Genomic DNA, 23281 nt, shown 5'->3' on the forward strand with positions numbered 1-23281 from the left:
ATTATACTTTAAGTTCTAGGGTACATGTGCATAACGTGCAGGTTTGTTACATATGTATACTTGTGCCATGTCGGTGTGCTGCACCCATCAACTCGTCAGCACCCATCAACTCGTCATTTACGTCAGGTATAACTCCCAATGCAATCCCTCCCCCTTCCCCCTCCCCATGATAGGCCCCGGTGTGTGATGTTCCCCTTCCTGAGTCCAAGTGATCTCATTGTTCAGTTCCCACCTATGAGTGAGAACATGCGGTGTTTGGTTTTCTGTTCTTGTGATAGTTTGCTGAGAATGATGGTTTCCAGCTGCATCCATGTCCCTAAAAAGGACACAAACTCATCCTTTTTCATGGCTGCATAGTATTCCATGGTGTATATGTGCCACATTTACTTAATCCAGTCTGTCACTGATGGACATTTGGGTTGATTCCAAGTCTTTGCTATTGTGAATAGTGCCGCAATAAACATACGTGTGCATGTGTCTTTATAGCAGCATGATTTATAATCCTTTGGGTATATACACAGTAATGGGATGGCTGGGTCATATGATACTTCTAGTTCTAGATCCTTGAGGAATCGCCATACTGTTTTGCATAATGGTTGAACTAGTTTACAATCCCACCAACAGTGTAAAAGTGTTCCTATTTCTCCACATCCTCTCCAGCACCTGTTGTTTCCTGACTTTTTAATGATTGCCATTCTAACTGGTGTGACATGGTATCTCATTGTGGTTTTGATTTGCATTTCTCTGATGGCCAGTGATGATGAGCATTTTTTCATGTGTCTGTTGGCTGTATGAATGTCTTCTTTTGAGAAATGTCTGTTCATATCCTTTGCCCACTTTTTGATGGGGTTGTTTGTTTTTTTCTTGTAAATTTGTTTGAGTTCTTTGTAGTTTCTGGATATTAGCTCTTTGTCAGATGAGTAGATTGCAAAAATTTTCTCCCATTCTGTAGGTTGCCTGTTCACTCTGATGGTAGTTTCTTTTGCTGTGCAGAAGCTCTTTAGTTTAATTAGATCCCATTTGTCAATTTTGGCTTTTGTTGCCGTTGCTTTTGGTGTTTTAGACATGAAGTCCTTGCCCATGCCTATGTCCTGAATGGTATTACCTAGGTTTTCTTCTAGGGTTTTTATGGTATTAGGTCTAACATTTAAGTCTCTAATCCATCTTGAATTAATTTTCATATAAGGAGTAAGGAAAGGATCCAGTTTTAGCTTTCTACTCGTGGCTAGCCAATTTTCCCAGCACCATTTATTAAATAGGGAATCCTTTCCCCATTTCTTGTTTTTCTCAGGTTTGTCAAAGATCAGATGGCTGTAGATGTGTGGTATTATTTCTGAGGACTCTGTTCTGTTCCATTGGTCTATATCTCTGTTTTAGTACCAGTACCATGCTGTTTTGGTTACTGTAGCCTTGTAGTATAGTTTGAAGTCAGGTAGCATGATGCCTCCAGCTTTGTTCTTTTGACTTAGGATTGTCTTGGCAACGCGGGCTTTTTTTTGGTTCCATATGAACTTTAAAGCAGTTTTTTCCAATTCTGTGAAGAAACTCGTTGGTAGCTTGATGGGGATGGCATTGAATCTATAAATTACCTTGGGCAGTATGGCCATTTTCACAATATTGATTCTTCCTATCCATGAGCATGGTATGTTCTTCCATTTGTTTGTGTCCTCTTTTATTTCACTGAGCAGTGGTTTGTAGTTGTCCTTGAAGAGGTCCTTTACATCCCTTGTAAGTTGGATTCCTAGGTATTTTATTCTCTTTGAAGCAATTGTGAATGGAAGTTCATTCATGATTTGGCTCTCTGTTTGTCTGTTACTGGTGTATAAGAATGCTTGTGATTTTTGCACATTAATTTTGTATCCTGAGACTTTGCTGAAGTTGCTTATCAGCTTAAGGAGATTTTGGGCTGAGACAATGGGGTTTTCTAAATGTACAATCATGTCATCTGCAAACAGGGACAATTTGACTTCTTCTTTTCCTAACTGAATACCCTTGATTTCTTTCTCTTGCCCAATTGCCCTAGCCAGAACTTCCAACACTACGTTGAATAGGAGTGGTGAGAGAGGGCATCCCAGTCTTGTGCAAGTTTTCAAAGGGAATTTTTCCAGTTTTTGCCCATTCAGTATGATATTGGCTGTGGGTTTGTCATAAATAGCCCTTATTATTTTGAGATACATTCCATCAATACCGAATTTATTGAGAGTTTTTAGCATGAAGGGCTGTTGAATTTTGTCGAAGGCCTTTTCTGCACCTATTGAGATAATCATGTGGTTTTTGTCTTTGGTTCTGTTTATATGCTGGATTACGTTTATTGATTTGCGTATGTTGAACCAGCCTTGCATCCCAGGGATGAAGCCCACTTGATCATGGTGGATAAGCTTTTTGATGTGCTGCTGGATCCAGTTTGCCAGTATTTTATTGAGGATTTTTGCATTGATGTTCATCAGGGATATTGGTCTAAAATTCTCTTTTTTTGTTGTGTCTCTGCCAGGCTTTGGTATCAGGATGATGTTGGCTTCATTAAATGAGTTAAGGAGGATTCCCTCTTTTCTATTGATTGGAATAGTTTCAGAGGGAATGGTACCAGCTCCTCCTTGCACCTCTGGTAGAATTCAGCTGTGAATCCATCTGGTCCTGGACTTTTTTTGGTTGGTAGGCTATTAACTATTGCCTCAATTTCAGAGCCTGCTATTGGTCTATTCAGGGATTCAGCTTCTTCCTGGTTTAGTCTTGGGGAGTGTAAGTGTCCAGGAAATTATCCATTTCTTCTAGGTTTTCTAGTTTATTTGCATAGAGGTGCTTGTAGTATTCTCTGATAGTAGTTTGTATTTCTGTGGGGTCAGTGGTGATATCCTCTTTATCATTTTTTATTGCGTCTATTTGATTCTTCTCTCTTTTCTTCTTTATTAGTCTTGCTAGCGGTCTATCAATTTTGTTGATCTTTTCAAAAAACCAACTCCTGGATTCATTGACTTTTTGGAGGGTTTTTTGTGTCTCTATCTCCTTCAGTTCTGCTCTGATCTTAGTTATTTCTTGCCTTGTGCTAGCTTTTGAATGTGTTTGCTCTTGCTTCTCTAGTTCTTTTAATTGTGATGTTAGAGTGTCAATTTTAGATCTTTCCAACTTTCTCTTGTGGGCATTTAGTGCTATAAATTTCCCTCTACACACTGCTTTAAAAGTGTCCCAGAGATTCTGGTATATTGTATCTTTGTTCTCATTGGTTTCAAAAAACATCTTTATTTCTGCCTTCATTTCATTATGTACCCAGTAGTCATTCAGGAGCAGGTTATTCAGTTTCCATGTAGTTGAGTGGTTTTGATTGAGTTTCTTAGTCCTGAGTTCTAGTTTGATTGCACTGTGGTCTGAGAGACAGTTTGTTATAATTTCTGTTCTTTTACATTTGCTGAGGAGTGCTTTCCTTCCAATTATGTGGTCAATTTTGGAATAAGTGTGATGTGGTGCTGAGTAGAATGTATATTCTGTTGATTTGGGGTGGAGAGTTCTGTAGATGTCTATTAGGTCTGCTTGCTGCAGAGATGAGTTCAATTCCTGGATATCCTTGTTAACTTTCTGTCTCATTGATCTGTCTAATGTTGACAGTGGGGTGTTGAAGTCTCCCATTATTATTGTATGGGAGTCTAAGTCTCTTTGTAAGTCTCTAAGGACTTGCTTTATGAATCTGGGTGCTCCTGTATTGGGTGCATATATATTTAGGATAGTTAGCACTTCCTGTTGAATTCATCCCTTTACCATTATGTAATGGCCTTCTTTGTCTCTTTTGATCTTTGATGGTTTAAAGTCTGTTTTATCAGAGACTAGTATTGCAACCCCTGCTTTTTTTTGTTCTCCATTTGCTTGGTAGATCTTCCTCCATCCCTTTATTTTGAGCCTATGTATGTCTCTGCATGTGAGATGGGTCTCCTGAATACAGCAAACTGATGGGTCTTGACTCTTTATCCAGTTTTCCAGTCTGTGTCTTTTAATTGGAGCATTTAGTCCATTTACATTTAAGGTTAATATTGTTATGTGTGAACTTGATCCTGCCATTATGATATTAACTGGTTATTTTGCTTGTTAGTTGATGCAGTTTCTGCCTAGCCTCGATGGTCTTTACATTTTGGCATGTTTTTGCAATGGCTGGTACCGGTTGTTCCTTTCCATGTTTAGTGCTTCCTTCAGGGTCTCTTGTAAGGCAGGCCTGGTCGTGACAAAATCTCTAAGCATTTGCTTATGTGTAAAGGATTTTATTTCTCCTTCATTTATGAAAGTTAGTTTGGCTGGATATGATATTCTGGGTTTAAAATTCTTTTCTTTAAGAATGTTGAATAGTGGCCCTCACTCTCTTCTGGCTTGTAGAGTTTCTGCCGAGAGATCTGCTGTTAGTCTGATGGGCTTCCCTTTGTGGGTAACCCGACCTTTCTCTCTGGCTGCCCTTAAGATTTTTTCCTTCATTTCATCTTTGGTGAATCTGGCAATTATGTGTCTTGGAGTTGCTCTTCTCGAGGAGTATCTTTGTGGTGTTCTCTGTATTTCCTGAATTTGAATGTTGGCCTGCCCTACTAGGTTGGGGAAGTTCTCCTGGATGATATCCTGAAGAGTGTTTTCCAACTTGGTTCCATTTTCCCCCTCACTTTCAGGCACTCCAATCAGACGTAGATTTGGTCTTTTTACATAATCCCATACTTCTTGCAGGCTTTGTTCATTTCTTTTTCTTCTTTTTTCTTTAGATTTCTCTTCTCACTTCATTTCATTCATTTGATCCTCAATCGCTGATACTCTTTCTTCCAGTTGATCGAGTTGGTTACTGAACCTTGTGCAGTTGTCACGTATTTCTCATGTCATGGTTTTCATCTCTGTCAGTTCGTTTATGGTCTTCTCTGCATTAATTATTCTAGTTATCAATTCTTCCACTTTTTTTTCAAGATTTTTAGTTTCTTTGCACTGGGTACGTAGTTCCTCCTTTAGCTCTGAGAAGTTTGATGCACTGAAGACTTCTTCTCTCATCTTGTCAAAGTCATTCTCTGTCCAGCTTTGATCCTTTGCTGGCGATGAGCTGCGTTCCTTTGTAGGGGGAGATGCGCTCTTATTTTTTGAATTTCCAGCTTTTCTGCCCTGCTTTTTCCCCATCTTTGTGGTTTTATCTGCCTCTGGTCTTTGATGATGGTGACGTACTGATGGGGTTTTGGTGTGGGTGTCCTTCCTGTTTGTTAGTTTTTCTTCTAACAGTCAGGACCCTCAGCTTTAGGTCTGTTGGAGATTGCTTGAGGTCCACTCCAGACCCTGTTTGCCTGGGTATCAGCAGCAAAGGCTGCAGAAGATAGAATATTGCTGAACAGCGAGTGTACCTGTCTGATTCTTGCTTTGGAAGCTTCCTCTCAGGGGTGTACTCCACCCTGTGAGGTGTGGGGTGTCGGTCTGCCCCTAGTGGGGGATGTCTCCCAGTTAGGCTACTCAGGGGTCAGGGACCCACTTGAGCAGGCAGTCTGTCCATTCTCAGATCTCTACCTCCGTATTGGGAGGTCCACTGCTCTCTTCAAAGCTGTCAGAGTCATTTGTGTCTGCAGAGGTTTCAGCTGCTTTTTTGTTGTTGTTATTGTTGTTGTTGTTTAGCTGTGCCCTGTCCCCAGAGGTGGAGTCTACAAAGACAGGCAGGACTCCTTGAGCTGCTGTGAGCTCTACCCAGTTTGAGCTTCCCAGCTGCTTTGTTTACCTTCTTAAGCCTCAGCAATGGCAGGCGCCCCTCCCCCAGCCTTGCTGCTGCCTTGCCTCGAGATCACAGACTGCTGTGCTAGCAATGAGGGAGGCTCCGTGGGCTTGGGACCCTCCCGGCCAGGTGTGAGATATAATCTCCTGGTGTGCCCGTTTGCTAAGATCCTTGGTAAAGCGCCATATTGGGGTGGGAGTTACCCTATTTTCCAGGTGTTGTGTGTCTCGGTTCCCCTGGCTAGGAAAAGGGATTCCCTTCCCCCTTGTGCTTCCCAGGTGAGGCGATGCCTCGCCCTGCTTCAGCTCTCACTGGAAGGGCTGCAGCAGCTGACCAGCACTGATTGTCCCGCACTCCCTAGTGAGGTGAACCCAGTACCTCAGTTGAACATGCAGAAATCACCTGTCTTCTGTGTCGCTTGCGCTGGGAGTTGGAGACTGGAGCTGTTCCTATTCGGCCATCTTGCTCCACCCTACCTATCTCATTTCCATTCTTGATGCCTTTTTTTCCTTTCCTTGCCTTCTTACATTGGCTATAACCTTAAATGCAATGTTGAATAAAAATATCAAGACTATCTTTACCTCCTTCCTGATTTTAGAGGGAAAGCATTCAGTCCTTCACTATTAAGTATGATGTTAGCTGTAGACTTTTCCACGAATACCTTTTATCAGATTGTGGAGTCTTCTTCTATTTTTAGTTTGCTGGGAGTTTTAGTTAGGAAAAGACGTTGGAATTGTCAACATCAAATGCATTTTCTTTAAAATTTTGGTTTTAATATGGTGAATTATGTTGACTGATTTTCAAATGATAAAACAGCCTTGAATTCCTGGAATTAACTCCACTGGATCATGATATAGTGTCCATTTTATGTAATGTTGAATTTGATATGCTAAAATTTTGTTTAGAACTTCTATATCTGTGTTCATGAAGCATATTGGTCTTTAGTTTTTTTGTTGTTGTTGTTGTGTTAAGAAAACTTCACATAAAACCTACCCTCTTAAATAAGTTTTTAAGTGCACATAGACTATTGTAAACTATAAACCCAAGGTTGTACAAGAACGTGTTCATCTTGCATAGCTGAAACTTTGTACCCACTGAGCATCAATTCCCCATTTCTTTCCTTCCCAGACTCTGGCAACCATCATTCTACTCTCTGCTTCTATGAATGTAACCATTTTAGATGCTTTATATAAGTTGAGTCATGAAATATGTGTCCTTCTGTGACTAGCTTATTTCACTTAGCATAATGTCCTCCAGGTTCATCCATGTGGTCACACATGACATGATTTTTTTTTAAAGTTGAATATTATTCCATGGTGTATATACCACATTATCTGTTCATCCATTGATGGAGATTAAGGTTGTTTTGATGTGTTGGCTAATGTGAATAATGCTGCAATAAACATAGGAGATTGAATATCAATTTGAGATTCTGATTTCAATTCTTTGGGATATATACCAGAAGTGGAATTACTGGATCATATGGTGGTTCTATTTTTAATTCTTTAAGGAGTCTATATACTGCTTTCCATAGCAGCTGCACCAGTTTACAATCCCACCAACAGTGCACAAGGGTTCCAATTTCTTCACATCCTCACCAACGTTTATCTTTTCTTTTTTTAATAATTGCCATCCTAACAGGTGTGAGGTGATATCTCATTTGCATTCTCTAGACGACTAGTCACGTTGAGCATCTTTCATATACCTGTTGTCCATTTATATGTCTCTTTTTGAGAAATGTCTATCCAGTCTTTAGTCCATTAAATGTACTTTTTCTTGCTATTGTGTTGCAGGAGTTCCCTATGTACTTTTTATATTAACCTTCTATCAGATATATGGTTTGCAAACATTTTATATCATTTGGTAGGTTGCTTTTCCATTTTGTTGTTTTCTTAGCTGTGCAGAAACTTTTTAGTTTTATGTAGTTCTACTTGACTATTTTTGTTTTTGCTGCTTGTGTTTTGCTGTCATATCTAACAAATCATTGCTAAGACCAATATTATGAAGTTTTCCCCCAACATTTTCTTCTAGGCATTTTACAGTTTATGAATTTGTAAAATTTTAGGGGCTGAAAAATTACATTTAAATCTTAAATCAATTTTAATTGATTTTCCTGTGTAAGGTAATGGTCCAAAGTCATTCTTTTGCATGTGTATATGCAGTTTTCCCAACATCATTTGTTGAAGAGATTGACCTTTCCCCACTGTGCTTTGTTGGCACCCTTGTTAAAGATCAGTTGACTGTATATGCATACCTTTATTTCCAGGCTTTCTGTTATATTGATCTATAGATCTTTTTTAAACCAGTACCATACTGTTTTAATTACTGTTGCTGGGCATCCTTTCTTAGTCCTAATCTTAGAGGAAAAGCTTTCAGTTATTCACCATTGAGTACAATGTTAGCTGTGGGCTTGTCATTTATGGCCTTTATTATGTTTTGGCAAATTCCCTCTACATTAGCTTTTTGAGAGTAAAATTATTTAGTTATAGTATTCATTATATTACAAAAGTTTTGAATTTCATCAAATACTTTTTCTGCATCTATTGAAATGATCACATGATTTTAAAATTCATCATTCTGTTAGTGTGATCTATCACATTAATTGATTTGCATATGTTGAGCCATCCTTGCATCCCAGGGATAAATCTCATTTGGTCTTAGTGTGTGATCCTTACATTTCTAAGAATCTACCCGTTTCTTAAAGATTATCCAATTTGTTGATATATACTTGTTAATAACTATCTTTTATGATTCTTCCTATCTCTTTGTATCAGTTGTAATGTCTCCTCTTTAATTTCTGACATTATTTGAGATTCCTCTGTTTTTGCTAGTCTATCTAAGGGTTTGTCAATTTTATCTTGTTAAAAGATCAACTCAATTTGATTGGTATTTTTCTACAATTTTTCTTTTTCTTTTTTTCCTTTTTTTTTTTTTTGTTTGTTTTCTTGAGGCAGGGTCTCTCTCTTTTTTTTTTTTTTTTTTTTAGAAAAAAACGCAGAGCTTTATTATTTTCAACACTAATGGCAGCGGTCTTCATAGGACAGGAGAGTGAATTCTGTCGATGGATAGACAGCCCCTACTTGCCGGCAATGAGCGAGTTCCGCAGGACCACGACGACCGAGTCCTGGCGCAGGAACATCTTGGAGATGTAGCGGTCTTTGTTGACTGGCTTGGATTTCTTCTTTCCCTTGCTGCTCTTAGGGACTTCAGTCCACATCTCCTTCACGTTCTCCAGCACCATGTTGCAGTGCCTATCAAAGGCCTTCACCCGGCCCAGGAGTTTTTTATTGTTGCGACAGTTGATGAGCACTTGGGTATTATTCTTGACTGACTGCGTGAGCACAGAGAGTGGACCCATGTGAAATTCCTCCTCCTCTGGCTTCTGCAGCTCCTCTGGGGTGATCTCACTCTTGGGCTTGTTGAGGAGGCTCATGATGGTCACTAAGCTCTCCGTTCACTCCCGTTTCTCCGCGTTGCTGCTGCCTGAGGAGGGGGCAAGGTATCTCTCTCTGATCCAGGCTGGAGTGCAGTGGCACGAGCACAGCTCATTGCAGCCTTGACATCCCAGGCTGAAGTGATCTTCCCACCTCAGCCTCATAACTAGCCGAGATCACAGGCAGATGACACCATGCCTGGCTAATTACATTTTTTTTTTTTTTTTGTAGAAACAGAGTCTTGCCATGTTGCCCAGGCTGGTCTCAGACTCGTGAGCTCAGGTTATCCTCCTGCCTCAACTTCCCAAAGTGCTGAGTTTACAGGTGTGAGTTGCCTTGCCTGACCTCTATTCTTTATTGTGTTCAATTCTGGTCTAATCTTTAAGGTTTTCTTCCTTCTGCTAACTTTGGGTTTAGTTTGCTCTTTTTTTCTTGTAATGTCTTTGTCTGGCTTTGGTATCAGAGCAGTGCTGGATTCATGGAATGTGATGAAGGTTATTCCTTCCTATAGAATTTAAATGTTTTGTAGAATTCACTAGCAAAACTATCTGGACCTGTGGTCCTGTGGTTTTGGGTTTTTTGTTTTGGGTTGTTTTATGTTTGTTTGTTTGTTTTGGTGGTGAGGTTAGGAAGGTTTTAAAGTACAAATTCTCTTTCTTTAATATGTACAGGGATATTCAGATCATCTTATCTATTTCTTCTTAGGAAGCATTGGTCATTTGTAACTTTTGAGAAATCCTAACCCATTTCCTCTAACTTGCCAGAATTATTGGCATAAAACTGCTAATAATATTAGCTTATTTTCCTTTTGATATTTGTGGAATATGTAGTGCTGTCATTCTCTTATTCCTGATACTGGTAATTTGTGCCTTTTATTCTTTCTTTGTATGCTCTATTTTGGATAGTTTCTATTGCAGTACATTCAAGGTCATAAATCGTTTCTCTTTTCTTTTACTATGTCTAATCTACCATTAATTTCAGACATTGTTGTTTTCAGCTCTAGTAGTTTGATTTGGTTCTTTGAAAATATATACATATCCCTTCTATGTCTTCGTCTAACTTTTAGAAGAAACGGGATATAGCTTTAAAAAAGTGTTTTAATGTCCTTGTATTATAATTCTATCATCTATGTCACTTCTGAATCAGTTTCAATTACTTAATTTTTTTCATTCCTAATTATTTGTTATATTTTCTTGCTTTTTGACATACCCAGTCATATTTGTTTCAATTTCAGGCATCTTGAATTTTACTTAGCTGGGTGCTGGATGTTTTTGTATACCTATAGACCTTCGTAAGCTTTTTTCCTTCCCTGGGGTATGGTTACATCATTTGGAAACAGTTTGATCCTGGAGGACTCATATGGTTAGGCTTCGTGTCCCCACCTGAATCTCATCTTGAATTGTAATTCCCATAATCCCCACGTGCCAAGGGAGAGACCAGGTGAAAGCAATTGAACTGTGGGGTGGTTTCCTCCATGCTGTTCTCATGACAGTGAGTGAGTTCTCATGAGATCTAATCATTTTATAAATGTTTGGTAGTTCTTCCTGCATTCCTTCTTCTTCCTGCCACCTTGTGACGAAGGTGCTTTGCTTCCCCTTCACCTTCCACCATGATTGTAAGGTTCCTGAGGCCTCGCCAGCCATGCTGAACTGTGAGTCAATTAAACCTCTTTCCTTTATAAGTCACCCAATCTTGGGCAGTTCTTTATAGCAGTGTGAAATTCTCTAATATAAGGACTTAACTTTTAAAATTTGTTAAGTGGGACCAAATCTGTGCTTAATTGAGAGCTAATTTCTGGTCTTGTGAGAATACTGACTAATGTTCCTTCTAATCCTTTCAAATGGTTCATTCCTGGGCCATAGGTTGTTTCATTACATGTGCTTCTCAGTACTTTGCTAAATATTCAAGAGTGTTCTACTGTAGTTCTCTGTAGTCCTTTTGGTCTGATTCTCTGTTCTGTGAACTCAGGTGGCTTTGGTCTTCCCAACTTTCAACTCTGTCTCAACTCAGAGAGCCTACTGAGTTCTGCTTAGGTTTTACCTTCCTGCACTGCAGACCTGAAACTCTCTTAAGCTATTAGGCTGGGCAATCATAGGACTCACCTTGCTTGTTTCTTATCTTTTAATGATCAGTATTCTTTGTTGTCCATTGCCCAGCAAAGTGAAACTATGATCTCACATGTTTTGTCCAGTTTTTTGTTTGTTTGTTTGTTTTTTGTTGTTGTTCTTATAGGTGGCTGGGTAAATCCAGCCCATACCCTTCCATCTTGGTTGGGAACAGGGGTTCTCCTTCCTTCTTGCAACAAACATTTATGTACCAAAAAATGTGATTTTCCTTAGAACATTATAATATCACTTTTGCAGTGGTTGAAAGAAAAATATTATTGTTGATAGAGTGGGCCAATAGTATGCACAATCAGCTATTGTGATCTGGCAGTAATACCAAAAATCCTTTTAAAAATAAAGAAATCAGAGCTTAGTTATCTATAATGTTGATTCTAAAAGGTTATGACTCTTCATGGAACATAACCCAGGCTCCATCTTACATTTCTTCATATACTAGCTGTGGGACAGTGTGTTACACTAGCTGTGGGACACAGGTCTCCAGGCCTTCATTTTTTCATCTAGAAAATGGGGATAATTATAGCAACTCCTCATAGGGTTCATAGGAATAAATGAAATAGTATCTGCAGTACTATTAGATTCAGGCCTAATGCAGAGTAAGTGCTCAAAAAGATTAGAAAATATTTAACATATCTTTTTCTTTTTAAGTAATAAAAAGTTACCTTCTTTAAACTTATGGGGTACTGCCTGCTATATGGGGTACTGCCTGATACACACACACACACACACACACACATATATACTATTATTGAATGTCCAAAATGGTCTATATTCACTTTATCTTTAGCCCTCACCCTTCAAGATTACACACACACACACACACGCACACGCACACACCCTCTTCTTTTCTTTTATGTAGACTTAAGAGTAACTGTGGCTGGGCACGGTAGACCACGCCTGTAATCCCAGCACTTTGGGAGGCCAAGGCGAGCAGATCAGGATGTCAGGAGATCAAGACCATCCTGGCCAACATAGTGAAACCCTGTCTCTACTAAAATATAAAAAATTAGCTAGGCGTGGTGGTGCATGCCTGTGGTCCCAGCTACTCAGGAGGCTGAGGCAGGAGAATTGCTTGAACCCAAGAGGCAGAGGCTGCAGTGAGCTGAGATCACACCACTGCACTCCAGCCTGGCAACAGAGCGAGACTCAATAAAAAATAAAAAAAAAAGAGTAACTGCTTTGTTTAGTTTATCATAATAGTGATATTTTAGTTGTAGGCATCCAATTTCAGAGTTGGACATGCACTTAGTGACCATCTTATCTAATTACTGCTTTGAATGAAATTGCAATTTGGAGAAAGCAAGTGACCCGCCCAAAGTTATAGAGTTGGTTGCTGATGAAAGTGGGTATCCAAATTTTCCATCCAGGTGCTCTTTCCACAAAACAGTGTTACCTCTCTTTCTCATTCTCTAGGCCTCTTTCAGTTCTGGCAAATACTTTGATTGACCAATAGGAATTTCACAGAATATCATACGTGCATTTATACGAGAGTTCTGTACCAGATTTAAAAACTTATTTCTCCTGTGTGTGTGTGTGTGTGTGTGTGTTGTGGAGATGGTGGGAGTGGGGGAAATGGGAAAATCTAACCAGATGCAATGTGAACCAAATTAGTGTTACAAAAGAAGACCATAGACTGGCAGACATAAAAGATTCCTGAGTCTATCTCACTCATTTTATAGCTAATAAAATTGTGAATTTGGAAATTTAAGTGACTTGTCTTAGTTTGGAATTTGAGTAAGCTAAATTTTGGTCTGAAATACTTTCCATTAAACACACTGTCTTTTGTTTTTAAATAGTGTGTAACTTCTTCTCGGATAGTTAACATGGATGATTATAATAATGTGTGGTCACTATGTCAAAATTTCTATAATTTCTTAAATTATTTGAGAAGTTTAGATCGCCACATAATTTTAAATATTAACACTATTAGTTATTTATACTTTTTTCCCCTTTACATTTAACATACATCAAGAACAACAAAAATAGTTCTTAAGCTTAAGTATTGTGATCGTAGTGTCTACAGAAATAATAAACAGACAATATATCTAGAATTAGATTTTGGCTTTAGGATATGTTTGTAAATAAGACACATTTTTTAAACTTTATATATGTTTTTACAACATTCAAATCATCTTGCAATAGAAGTATGAATTTTATTACATCACAAATGAATACGATGTGAATGCAAAATTGGATGCTGTTTAATCTTAGACAGTCTGGTTTTTAGAATAATTATGTGACTGAAATTCCATGAATAATGATAATTTGTTTGGTAGTGGATCGATTATTTTTTTTGAAAGTGAATCCATCATTTTCTTTACGGCGCCTGATCCTTGGATCCTTGGGTATAAATTTTTGGTACAGCACATGGGGATTTAGCTATGTGAGTCCCATTAATGTGCATCGGAGTTTTGCAGCTAGCTCCATGAGCTGAGCAGTTGCTTTTTAATGTTATTTTAATATTTAATGGTTATTGCAGGGCTGTCAAGCTGGGACTGTTTCAATGACAGAGATTTCCAGAACTTATGAGAGAGATTTTAAACATCTATTCAGAGCATATTGCAATATCCTTTATTAGAAGAGGAAAATTCTTTAGAGAGAAACCTCCCAATTCAAAAGAGTATCTCTTTAATTGTGGCAAATTTGAGACTGAGATAATACCTTTCTTATTTTTGTTAGAATTATCCAAAGAATTTATTAAATTGCTTTCATCAGGTAAGTTAGATATTAATTTTGTGAAGTTTTAGTATTAGAGTGAGGAATAAAGGGGTTTTTATATTTGTGTTTTGTTAATGGTCATTGTTTTCATCATTAATTTTATATAATTTTTTAAGTTAATTGGTACTCTTGGTTTTTCTTAAAATTCTGTAGGCAGGATTTTCACAGATTATTGTATTTGAAGAGATCTCCATGAAGAATCAGCAGTTTTTATTACAAGGTAGATTATTTAATCATTTCAGAGAAAGGTCTCATTATAATAAGGAACATAAGGCTGCCTTCCTCTCACTGGGCATCTCCCTAAATGCCTGGTGGTCCTCAGGAAGTCAGTGCATGTTTAAGTATTCTGGAAGAGTGGGAACATCTGGGTGTCAGTCCTTAAAACATACCACATATTATTTTGATCAGTTCTAATAAACATGACTTCTTATGTCTGAGATAGCCCAAGAAATCAGTCAAGGTCACCAGGGAGAAGTTGTGGAAAGACCCAGATCAAAAAAAGAAAAAAAAAGAATACCCATATGTATCCATCACTTATCCCTTTTCTCTCCTGAAGCTCAAACTTTCCTCCTCTTCTTTGACTCCACTTGTCCACCTGTGCAAGTTTCTACATTCTGAAAACAAACCAACCAACTCTTTCTCCAGGCAGCTCCCCCTCTAGCTATGTTCTTCCTTCCTTCCTTTCATTTACTACCCGACTCCTTGAGATAGCCTCTAAAACGCACTTTGTCCCTATGTCAGGTATACTAGGTATCAATCATACCATTTTGGCATTTATCTTTTTAAGTACCTCTCTGCAACATGCCACAAACTCTTCGGTGTCAAATGCCTGACCCTTCCTCATCCTAGTACCAGTCATCACTCAATAATGTCTTGGAATGACTCCTATAAAAATAGCTGACTTTTTTTGGTACAAAGTACTACAGATTGTTCCTAGAAATTATGACCACAGAGATAAATATTTTCTTAAAAATCATGGCTTTTTATATTCAAAGTCTGATATTTTAGAGAATAAAGTATTATTTTTTGAAAGTTGAAGGAATTTTCATAATAGTTTGGAGTATCAATTATTGAAAATCGTATACAAATATTTCATAATCTACATATAGTTATACAAATGTTAATCTTCATTAATGTTTATTGTTGCTGCTCAAGCTACAACTGTTTTTTATTATTATTATTTTTGAGATGGGGTCTTGCTTTGTCACCCAGGCTGGAGTGCAGTGTTGTGGTTTCGGCTCACTGCAACCTCTGCCTCCCAGGTTCAAGTGATTCTCCTGCCTCAGCCTCCCGAGTAGCTGGGACTACAGGTGCACACCACCATGCCTGGCTAATTTTGTATTTTTAGTAGAGATGGGGTTTCACCATGTTGGCCAGGATGGTCTCGATCTCCTGACCTTGTGATCCACCCGCCTCAGCCTGCCAAAGTGCTGGGATTACAGGCGTGAGCCATAGTGCCCAGCCAAGCTACAACTCTTAAAAGTACCACTGTTATAAGTATTGCTATAAAACTGTTTTTAAAAGAAAGTTGTCTCACCATCGAGAGAATTTGAGTCCCAGTAATGTAAATTTATTTTACCTCGCAAAGAATGTATTTTATGGTATATTTTTGTAAATATTTTTGTCGATGATATGAACTCTTTTGTTTTTGTTATCATTGTTTTTGCAGTAAAATTCAAGTTTTCCTTGGACTCTATATTCCTATGATTTTTAAAAAATAGAAGAAAGGAAGTATTTTTTATTTCTTTTATTTGGTACATCCATCCAAATATCATTTCTCGTTCCACCTTCATACAATGTGTTCTTTCCACTGAATGTAATCCTGGAGATAAACTCAGATGCAGGCAAGAGGACTGGCAGCCTTCCATAGTGGACTACTTTATGACAGAGAATAGCATTTCCTTCCCTTTCCTATTAATTTCTATCAAAAGTCTGCTTTACTTTCTTGTTTCCCAGTGGAACTATTTCTATTTGATTTCAATTAAAAATGAAATGTCAGCATTTCTGGATGTGTTGTACTATTTTACGGTGCACACTCTTCCAACTCATTAGGGAAAAGGCAGCATATTTGGAGGAAGCCCAGTTGGGATGGAAAAATAGATGTCTGTTTCACATTTTCATTAGAAATAGACATCAAAATGTATTTTATCACAACCTCTACTTAAAGGAAGAATCTTTGGCAATCGGTTTTCCAACTCCCATATAATTCACTCTCTTGAATTCACCTGGAGGTTTCCTTTATTAGATCCTATTTTCCTTATTCCCCAGCTAAATTTATCTAGAAACAATCTCGCCTTCATTTCTTGTCTGTGACTACTATATCCTGCTGAAAAAAAGTTCCTAGAGGTTGGTGAAGTCGTTAGGGTTGTTAACAAGTTGAGGACATCACAGGTGGAGTATCATATACATTTGGTGTTCCAGGAGCAAATTTCCATGCTTCAATTTTTGACAATCTGAGACCTGACATATACAAATTCAAGTGTGTATGAAACTTCAGGAAAGTTAGCATCACTCTGTTTCTTCTTAAAGAAGTGGGCATATGTAGGTAGTTAAGGAAATGCTTTGGTAGTGATGATAGCTTGACCAGGAGTGTAAAATGCACGACAACAGGATCACTTCTAAAAATTTCAACAAGCGATCTCTAATATTTCCTGAAGTACCAGCATCCATCTGGAAAATGAAATGTCTTTCCACTTAAAGGCAAATAATATATTTTTTTCCAGTTTTCTTTTTTGCAAGAGGAAAATGATAAAGGAATGTGCTTTCTGAGTGTATCATATTTGACAGTACAGAGCACATAAACTGGGAGAAGCACAAGTTGTGTAGCCAAATTTCACAGAAAATTAAAATCACTAAACACTAAAGTAATCTGGCACCAGCTTCTATATATGGACAAAGGCTTGAACAAAAAATATACTGACCCTTTCTTTGATGCCAGTGTTCAGCTAATCGATGTGATTACAGTGTGAAGGCTTGAGGTGCTGGGTGAATGATAACTGTTGCTGTTCAACTTTTGCAGCCCTGCCTCACATTGAGTCAGAGATTTTTTTTTGCTCAAAATGAGTGGTTCTAGTTTGGTAAATCCAATGACTCCCTTTTCACAGTTATTTGCAGAGTGTACCGCTGCTAAAGACTGTGTTCGTTCTATGAACATGTCCAGAAGAATGTTTTTGTCAACAAACATAATGAGTATTGACTGAGTGCTAGATATTGTGTGGAGTGATAGAGAGAAAAGCCATAGAATTCCTGGGAACACAGGTTTTATGGTGCAGTAGAAGAAACAGACAAGTATATACATACATGAAAAAGAGTCTCATAGATGTCCCAATAATGGTTTCTACAGGGTACAATGGCAATTCAGGAAGAGAGTGGCCATGTGTATTCAGAAGAGTCAAGAAAGGATTCATAGGCTGGGCATGGTGGCTCACACCTGTAATCTCAGCACTTTGGGAGGCCAAGGCGGGTGGATTACTTGAGGTCAGGAGTTCAAAACCAGCCTGCCCACCATGATGAAACCCCTGTCTTTACTGAAAATACAAAAATTTGCTGGGCGTGGTGGAGGGTGCCTGTAATCCTAGCTACTCAGAAGGCTGAGGCAGGACGATTGCTTGAACCCAGGAGGTGGAAGTTGCAGTGAGCCGAGATCATGCCACTGCGTTCCAGCCTGGGTGACAGGGTGAGATTCCATTCCCAAAAACAAAACAAAACAAAACAAAAAACCAAAAACAAACAAAGAACGGCTTCATAGAGGACATTCAAGCCACTAGTTTTTGATGAGGGTCATTTCAAGGCTGACAACTACCTGACTTCAGGAGTTGGTGGTGATAGTGACCTTGACTTCCTCTCCTGCCCCATAGTTTCAGAAGGGACACTAGCAAAACTTCTCTAGGAGCTGGATGACATCAAGAAGGAAGGCTGAACTCTCATGAGTGCTTAAGAGAATTTGAGAGAGGCACTGCTTTTCTGGCATCTGGTTTGGCCACTAACATCAGAATGATGCATCTTCCAGTGAAAATCCTGCTGTTCTTATTTCTGTGTTCAAATTTCAGGCTGAATTTGACAGAATTTAATTCTTTTTTAAAAACTTTTTAAAAAGTTTTTTAATTGACGTACCACTAATTCTTTTTAATAATCTGTTTTTCACTAATATAGAGTTAACTTATTTTTAAATGTTGTGTTTAATAGGACTCCTCTCATTATACACAGAAAAGCCTTGGAAAAAATTAAAATACCAGATAATATCCATTAGTGATGGTCACTGGAAAACACATTCTGTAGGCTTGATGTTACATAAAATAAGTATGATCATGACCTAGGTTGATGTGAAAAATATTTTTCTGGGCCAGCTTAACCAAAATTTCACACCCTTGAAACAAGCTTTAAAGTATTTAGATCAATTTCTACAAAAGGACCATTCTTTTGTACGTCTGTGTTTTGCAAAAACAATCATCTGGTTTAAGACAGCAATTTGTATGTATTTGAGGCTGACAAATGGACATCACTAGTTCTATGAAAAGAGTGCATATGTAGTAAAATGCCAGACTAGACAGAAACATGGAATAATCCTCTAGAAAAAATAGACATAAGTCGACAGACTTCAAAAGAATTGAGAACACAATTGTTGCTAAATGTTTCTTTATACATTTATAAATAAGTAGTAAATAATTTCATAAATGCACAAAGTTCCCATGTAATAAACATTGTATGCAACATAAAAGTCACAATCTTATTATATTTTACATAAAAATCGTATAAAAAATATTTTTTGTGTGTGATATTTTCTCATTTCAATGTGAAAAACTTTCATGATTTTACAAATGTCTGGAAAATTCATGACAAGGCCTGTTGATATATTTAGTATGCTGACAAGAAGTCATAAGATCACTATCAATTGAGACACTCTTACTGTCAAGTGGAAATGTAAAATTCATACCAATATTTATAGCTCTCTGGCAAAGCATTGGCTATTATGCCTCCTGGATATACCAAATTAAAATATCTGAATGGTGATGACGAATGAAAGTTAACTAAATTTAGGGAGGTCTGCAGTGTAAATCATGCTGCAACAAGCCTAAAAACCTGGTGGCAAAGAATCATAAACATAATACCAGGAGATGTTTGAGAGCCTCTTCCTGAAAGTAAGGTATAAGACACTATGGTGCTTGGGTGCTAAAATACAACAAACTTATTTCATACAAATGGCAAAGATAAGAAGATTGCTGAAACTCAGAACCTGGGTGAGTGAACGTCTGTGTCCATCTGCTATAAAACTGGATGATTCTAACAGTTGGACAAGGTTGTGGAGCTATAGTATTGTGCTTGAAGCCAGCGTAGAAACTGCAAAGCTGTTCTTCGTAGAAGTACAGAAAAGACCAACAAAGGCACAGGAGTGAAATCTATCTAAAAACTTTTATGTAAAATCACTCTCTTAAACTAAAGTCAGGAACCATGCATAACTGAAATATAAGACAGAAGTCACTATTTTGGTTGCCATAATCTTGGACCACAGGGCTTTTGTAAAACAAATGATTTCTAAGTGCTTAAAGTCAAAGTGGGAATAAAAAAAGGCATTTTATCAAACGTATTCAAAGGGTGAAATATCCTCCAAGATGAATGTCATGTCCTTGGCTCATGTATCATCCATAGGGAATTCTTTGGGGCCTTTCTAAGATTTCACTGTATGCTTACCACATCTGTGTAATTTAAACCATTTTGAGCGCCATCTGAAGACATCTGTGTCTTCAGCTAAAGTAAAGCAAAAGTTTGTTTTTTAAAAATTACTATATCATTAATTTAAAATATAAAGGGTTGGAAATAATGAACTAACATCTCTGAAATTTTATATAGAAAAATAATGTGTTAGATAATTATAACATTTAATTACTTGAGAAGAGCGTGCTTTCAAAGTTGTATACTACTTAGGGACATTATTGAATTCACAAAATTTTACTACATTAACTATAATGGCACTAAGTTCTTAATCGTTATCATGAGTAATAAAAATGTGTTGGTTGCATACTATTTCAATGGCACTGTGCTAGACACTGGGAATTCAAAAACAACATAGAGGCTCCGGACCTTAGTCAATAATATGCTGAGACTACCAGGCCCATGGCAGAAAAGAAAGGAATAAGTCAGATGAATTACAAGTGTCAGAAGCCCACTGAAAGGGATAATCATTATAGGTTAATTTCTGCAAAGCTTGTTGAAATTCAATCAACATTCAATATGGCTCATTTATTCATTCTAGAAAGAGCTATTACATGTTTATTGTGTGGCAGAAACTCTTGCTAGGAGCATAGGATGCTATGCCTCTTTTCTTTTGGAGTTTATGGCCCCAAAGAGGAGGCTTTACCAAATAATCCATGACACATTGTGTAAAAGAAATCTATCCAAGACCATGAGACCATATAGATAGAGTGCTAACCTAGTCTGAGGGCAAGGAAGGCTTCTTGAAGGAATGTGACTTGTTTTCTGTAGGATGAGTGATGATTAAATGGGCAGAGTTGGGAAGAGGACTGATGCAGACAGGGAGCATCAGCACATACAAAGGCTTTGTCCTATTTGAAAATAGCAAAGGAGGCCAGACTGGCCAGAAAACACAGGAAAGAAGGAGCGCAACGCAAGATGGCACTGGGTCAGTACATACAAGGCCTTGTTGGACATATGCAACATGTTTATGTTTATTGTAAGAGCAATGGGAAGGGACTTAAATGAGAAATAATGTTCTTTTTTTTTTTTTTAGATAGAATGTCACTCTGTCACCCAGGTTGCTGTGCAGTGGCATGATCTTGGCTCACTGCAACCTCTGCCTCCCGGGTTCAAGTGATTCTCCAGCCTCAGCCTCTCGAGTAGTTGGGACTACAGGCACACGCCACCACACCCAGCTAATTTTTATATTTTTAGTAGAGACAGGATTTCATCATGTTTGCCAGGCTGTCTTGAACACCTGACTTCAGGTGATCCACCGACCTCGGCCTCCCAAAGTGCTGGGATTGCGGGTGTGAGCCACCATGCCCGTCCAAGAGATAATGTTCTTAGATTGGTGTTTAGAAAACATTCGCTGCAGTGTGGAGAAAAGATGGTGGACTTGTTAGAATGAAGGCAGGTAGACAAGTCAGAAGATGGTACTAGTAGTCTGGGGAAGAAATGATAATGTTTGGGGTTAGGGTAATGCACCATGGAGATAAAGAGAAGTGGACAGAAACTCTTGACAGATGACTAAGCTGGTGGAGGGAATCAGTTCTATCTGCTGCAAATACATAGACATGCTTAAAATATATAGCTGAGCTGGAAAGCAAAAGGGAAATTGACACGTGTCAAAAACAAAGCCATTGTTGCAAGTTGAAGATTCAGTCTATTGAGTTCTGAGAGTAGACGAGTGCCTTAGGAATGACATTTAATGCCTGTCTTGGTAGTGGAATTCATTCTGGTAGCAGCAGTTATTTCGATTTGCAGTTGTTCAAAACTTGCATAACCAACCTCATTGTGTCCCTCAGAAACACTAGTACCAACAGACCAGCAGACTCTGCTCAAAGGTATTAATTTCAATTCTGCAGGGCCCTTCCTCCAAGTTTCTAAATGTTAGTAACTCTAACATCATCCTTTTATTCCCTTAACCCTAGTGGGGTAGCATCCTTCTGCAGTTCCTTCCATGCCTCAATGCCCTCTTTCTGCCCTTTACCTGATTAATAGTTCTTTAGGTTAATTTTTGTCTATTAAAATAACCGGAGTGTCTGACTGGACCCCAACCGTTATAAAGGGAATAGGGACAACAATCAAAAGGCAATATTCAGGGAGACGATGGAGTTTTTTGAGAGTTGAAGAGCTGTATGTCTTCAGATTATAAAGATCACACCAAGTCTTCGGATGAATAAAGCAAACCCAGTTTTAGACTCAAGGTTATTCAGAAAACATCAAAGGCTATCAGAAGGAAAGATAGATTACTTCAAAGAATGATGCTCTTACACAAGACTTCTCATGATCAGCAGATGCTTGAGACAATGAAAGAGCATCTCTATAGTACTGCTGGAGGGTAACATCCTGATTTAAAAACTACCTATTCGTTCATTTGGCTGAAATTGATAATGGGTCGAATATAGAGTGTAAAGGACAAAGAAGTATCACAGATGGCCAGAGCTGTAGTTTATGGATTAAGCTCATTATGCCATTAACTGGGATAGGAAATATTGGAGGAAGATCTTGTCTGAGGGAAAGAGACCAAAGTCTCACACATGTTGGGTTTTAGATGCCTTTGAGATCTCTAGGAACAGACGTGGAATAGGTTGTTATATATGAAGGTATGAGGTCATAGGAGAGGTCCAGGCTCTGGTTGTATATTTGAGTCTTTGGTCAGTGGATGGTAAATGAAGATTTTCTTATGTATTAGTTATCAATTGCTGTATAAGAAATTAAAATTAACCTGAAGCTAAGTGGCTTAGAACAACATTAAGTATTTATTATCCTCACAGTTTCTGTTGGTCAGGTATTTGGAATGTGGCTTAGCCAGATAGTTCTGGCTTAAGGTCTGTTCTGAGGTTTGAGCCAAGATGTAGACTGGGCTTGCAAGTCAGCAAGTTCCTCTAAAGGACTGACCAAGCCTGCAGTATCAGCTTCTAAGGTGGCTCCCACATGCCTGGCAAGTTGGTGCTGGCTGTTGGCAGGAGGCCTCAGCTCCTCTCCATGTGGGACTCCCCGCAGTCTGCTTGAGTGTCTTTATGATATGGGGGTTGGCTTCTTCCAGAATTAGTGATCTCAAAAGAGCAAAGTGGAAGCCACAGTGCCTTTTATGACCTAGTCTAAGAAATCACACACTGACACCTCTGCCATGTCCTATTTGTTGCAAGCAAGTCACGAATTCCAGCCTATATTCAAGGCATGGGGGCTCCACCTTTTGAAGTTAGTTTTGTTGGAGGATTTGTGGACATATTTTAAACCCAAGATACCTGGGGAGATACTATAGAGTGAGTAAAGAAAGAGAGGCGAGAGCAGGGGTGGGCAAACTTTTTCTGTGAAGGGCCAGATAGCAAAATTTTTAAGCATTGCAGGCCATATGGTCTCTGTCACAACTATTCACCTCTGCTGTTGTAGCATACTTAATGACAATACTTAAATGAATAGGTATGTCTGGGTTAAGCCCAAAGTAGGTCTGTGGGCTATAGTTTGTCAACCTTCGATATAGAGCATAGCCAGGAGAAACAGCCGTATACAAAGACTAAAAGCCAAACCAAAACAAAAAAGGCACAAAACAACAACAGCAACAAAAAAGTCCAGGTGCAGCAGGGAAGTTTAGGATCTGACAA

General features: G+C 38.4%; 1 protein-coding gene and 1 pseudogene across 1 annotated transcript in view; both read right to left on the bottom strand.

The window, feature by feature from the left end:
- The window catches only part of TCF4 (transcription factor 4), a 416095-nt gene that overhangs the window by 390773 nt on the left and 2041 nt on the right, over positions 1-23281 (bottom strand). The window contains exon 2 of the mRNA XM_025365666.1: positions 20952-21042. Coding sequence (XP_025221451.1) covers positions 20952-21042 — 91 coding nt within the window. The remainder of the gene's footprint in view (positions 1-20951; positions 21043-23281) is intronic.
- Positions 8692-9189, bottom strand: LOC112611680 (annotated as a pseudogene).

This window comes from Theropithecus gelada, chromosome 18 (genome assembly GCF_003255815.1).
Source record: "Theropithecus gelada isolate Dixy chromosome 18, Tgel_1.0, whole genome shotgun sequence".
In the NCBI taxonomy this organism is placed as follows: Eukaryota; Metazoa; Chordata; class Mammalia; order Primates; family Cercopithecidae; genus Theropithecus; species Theropithecus gelada.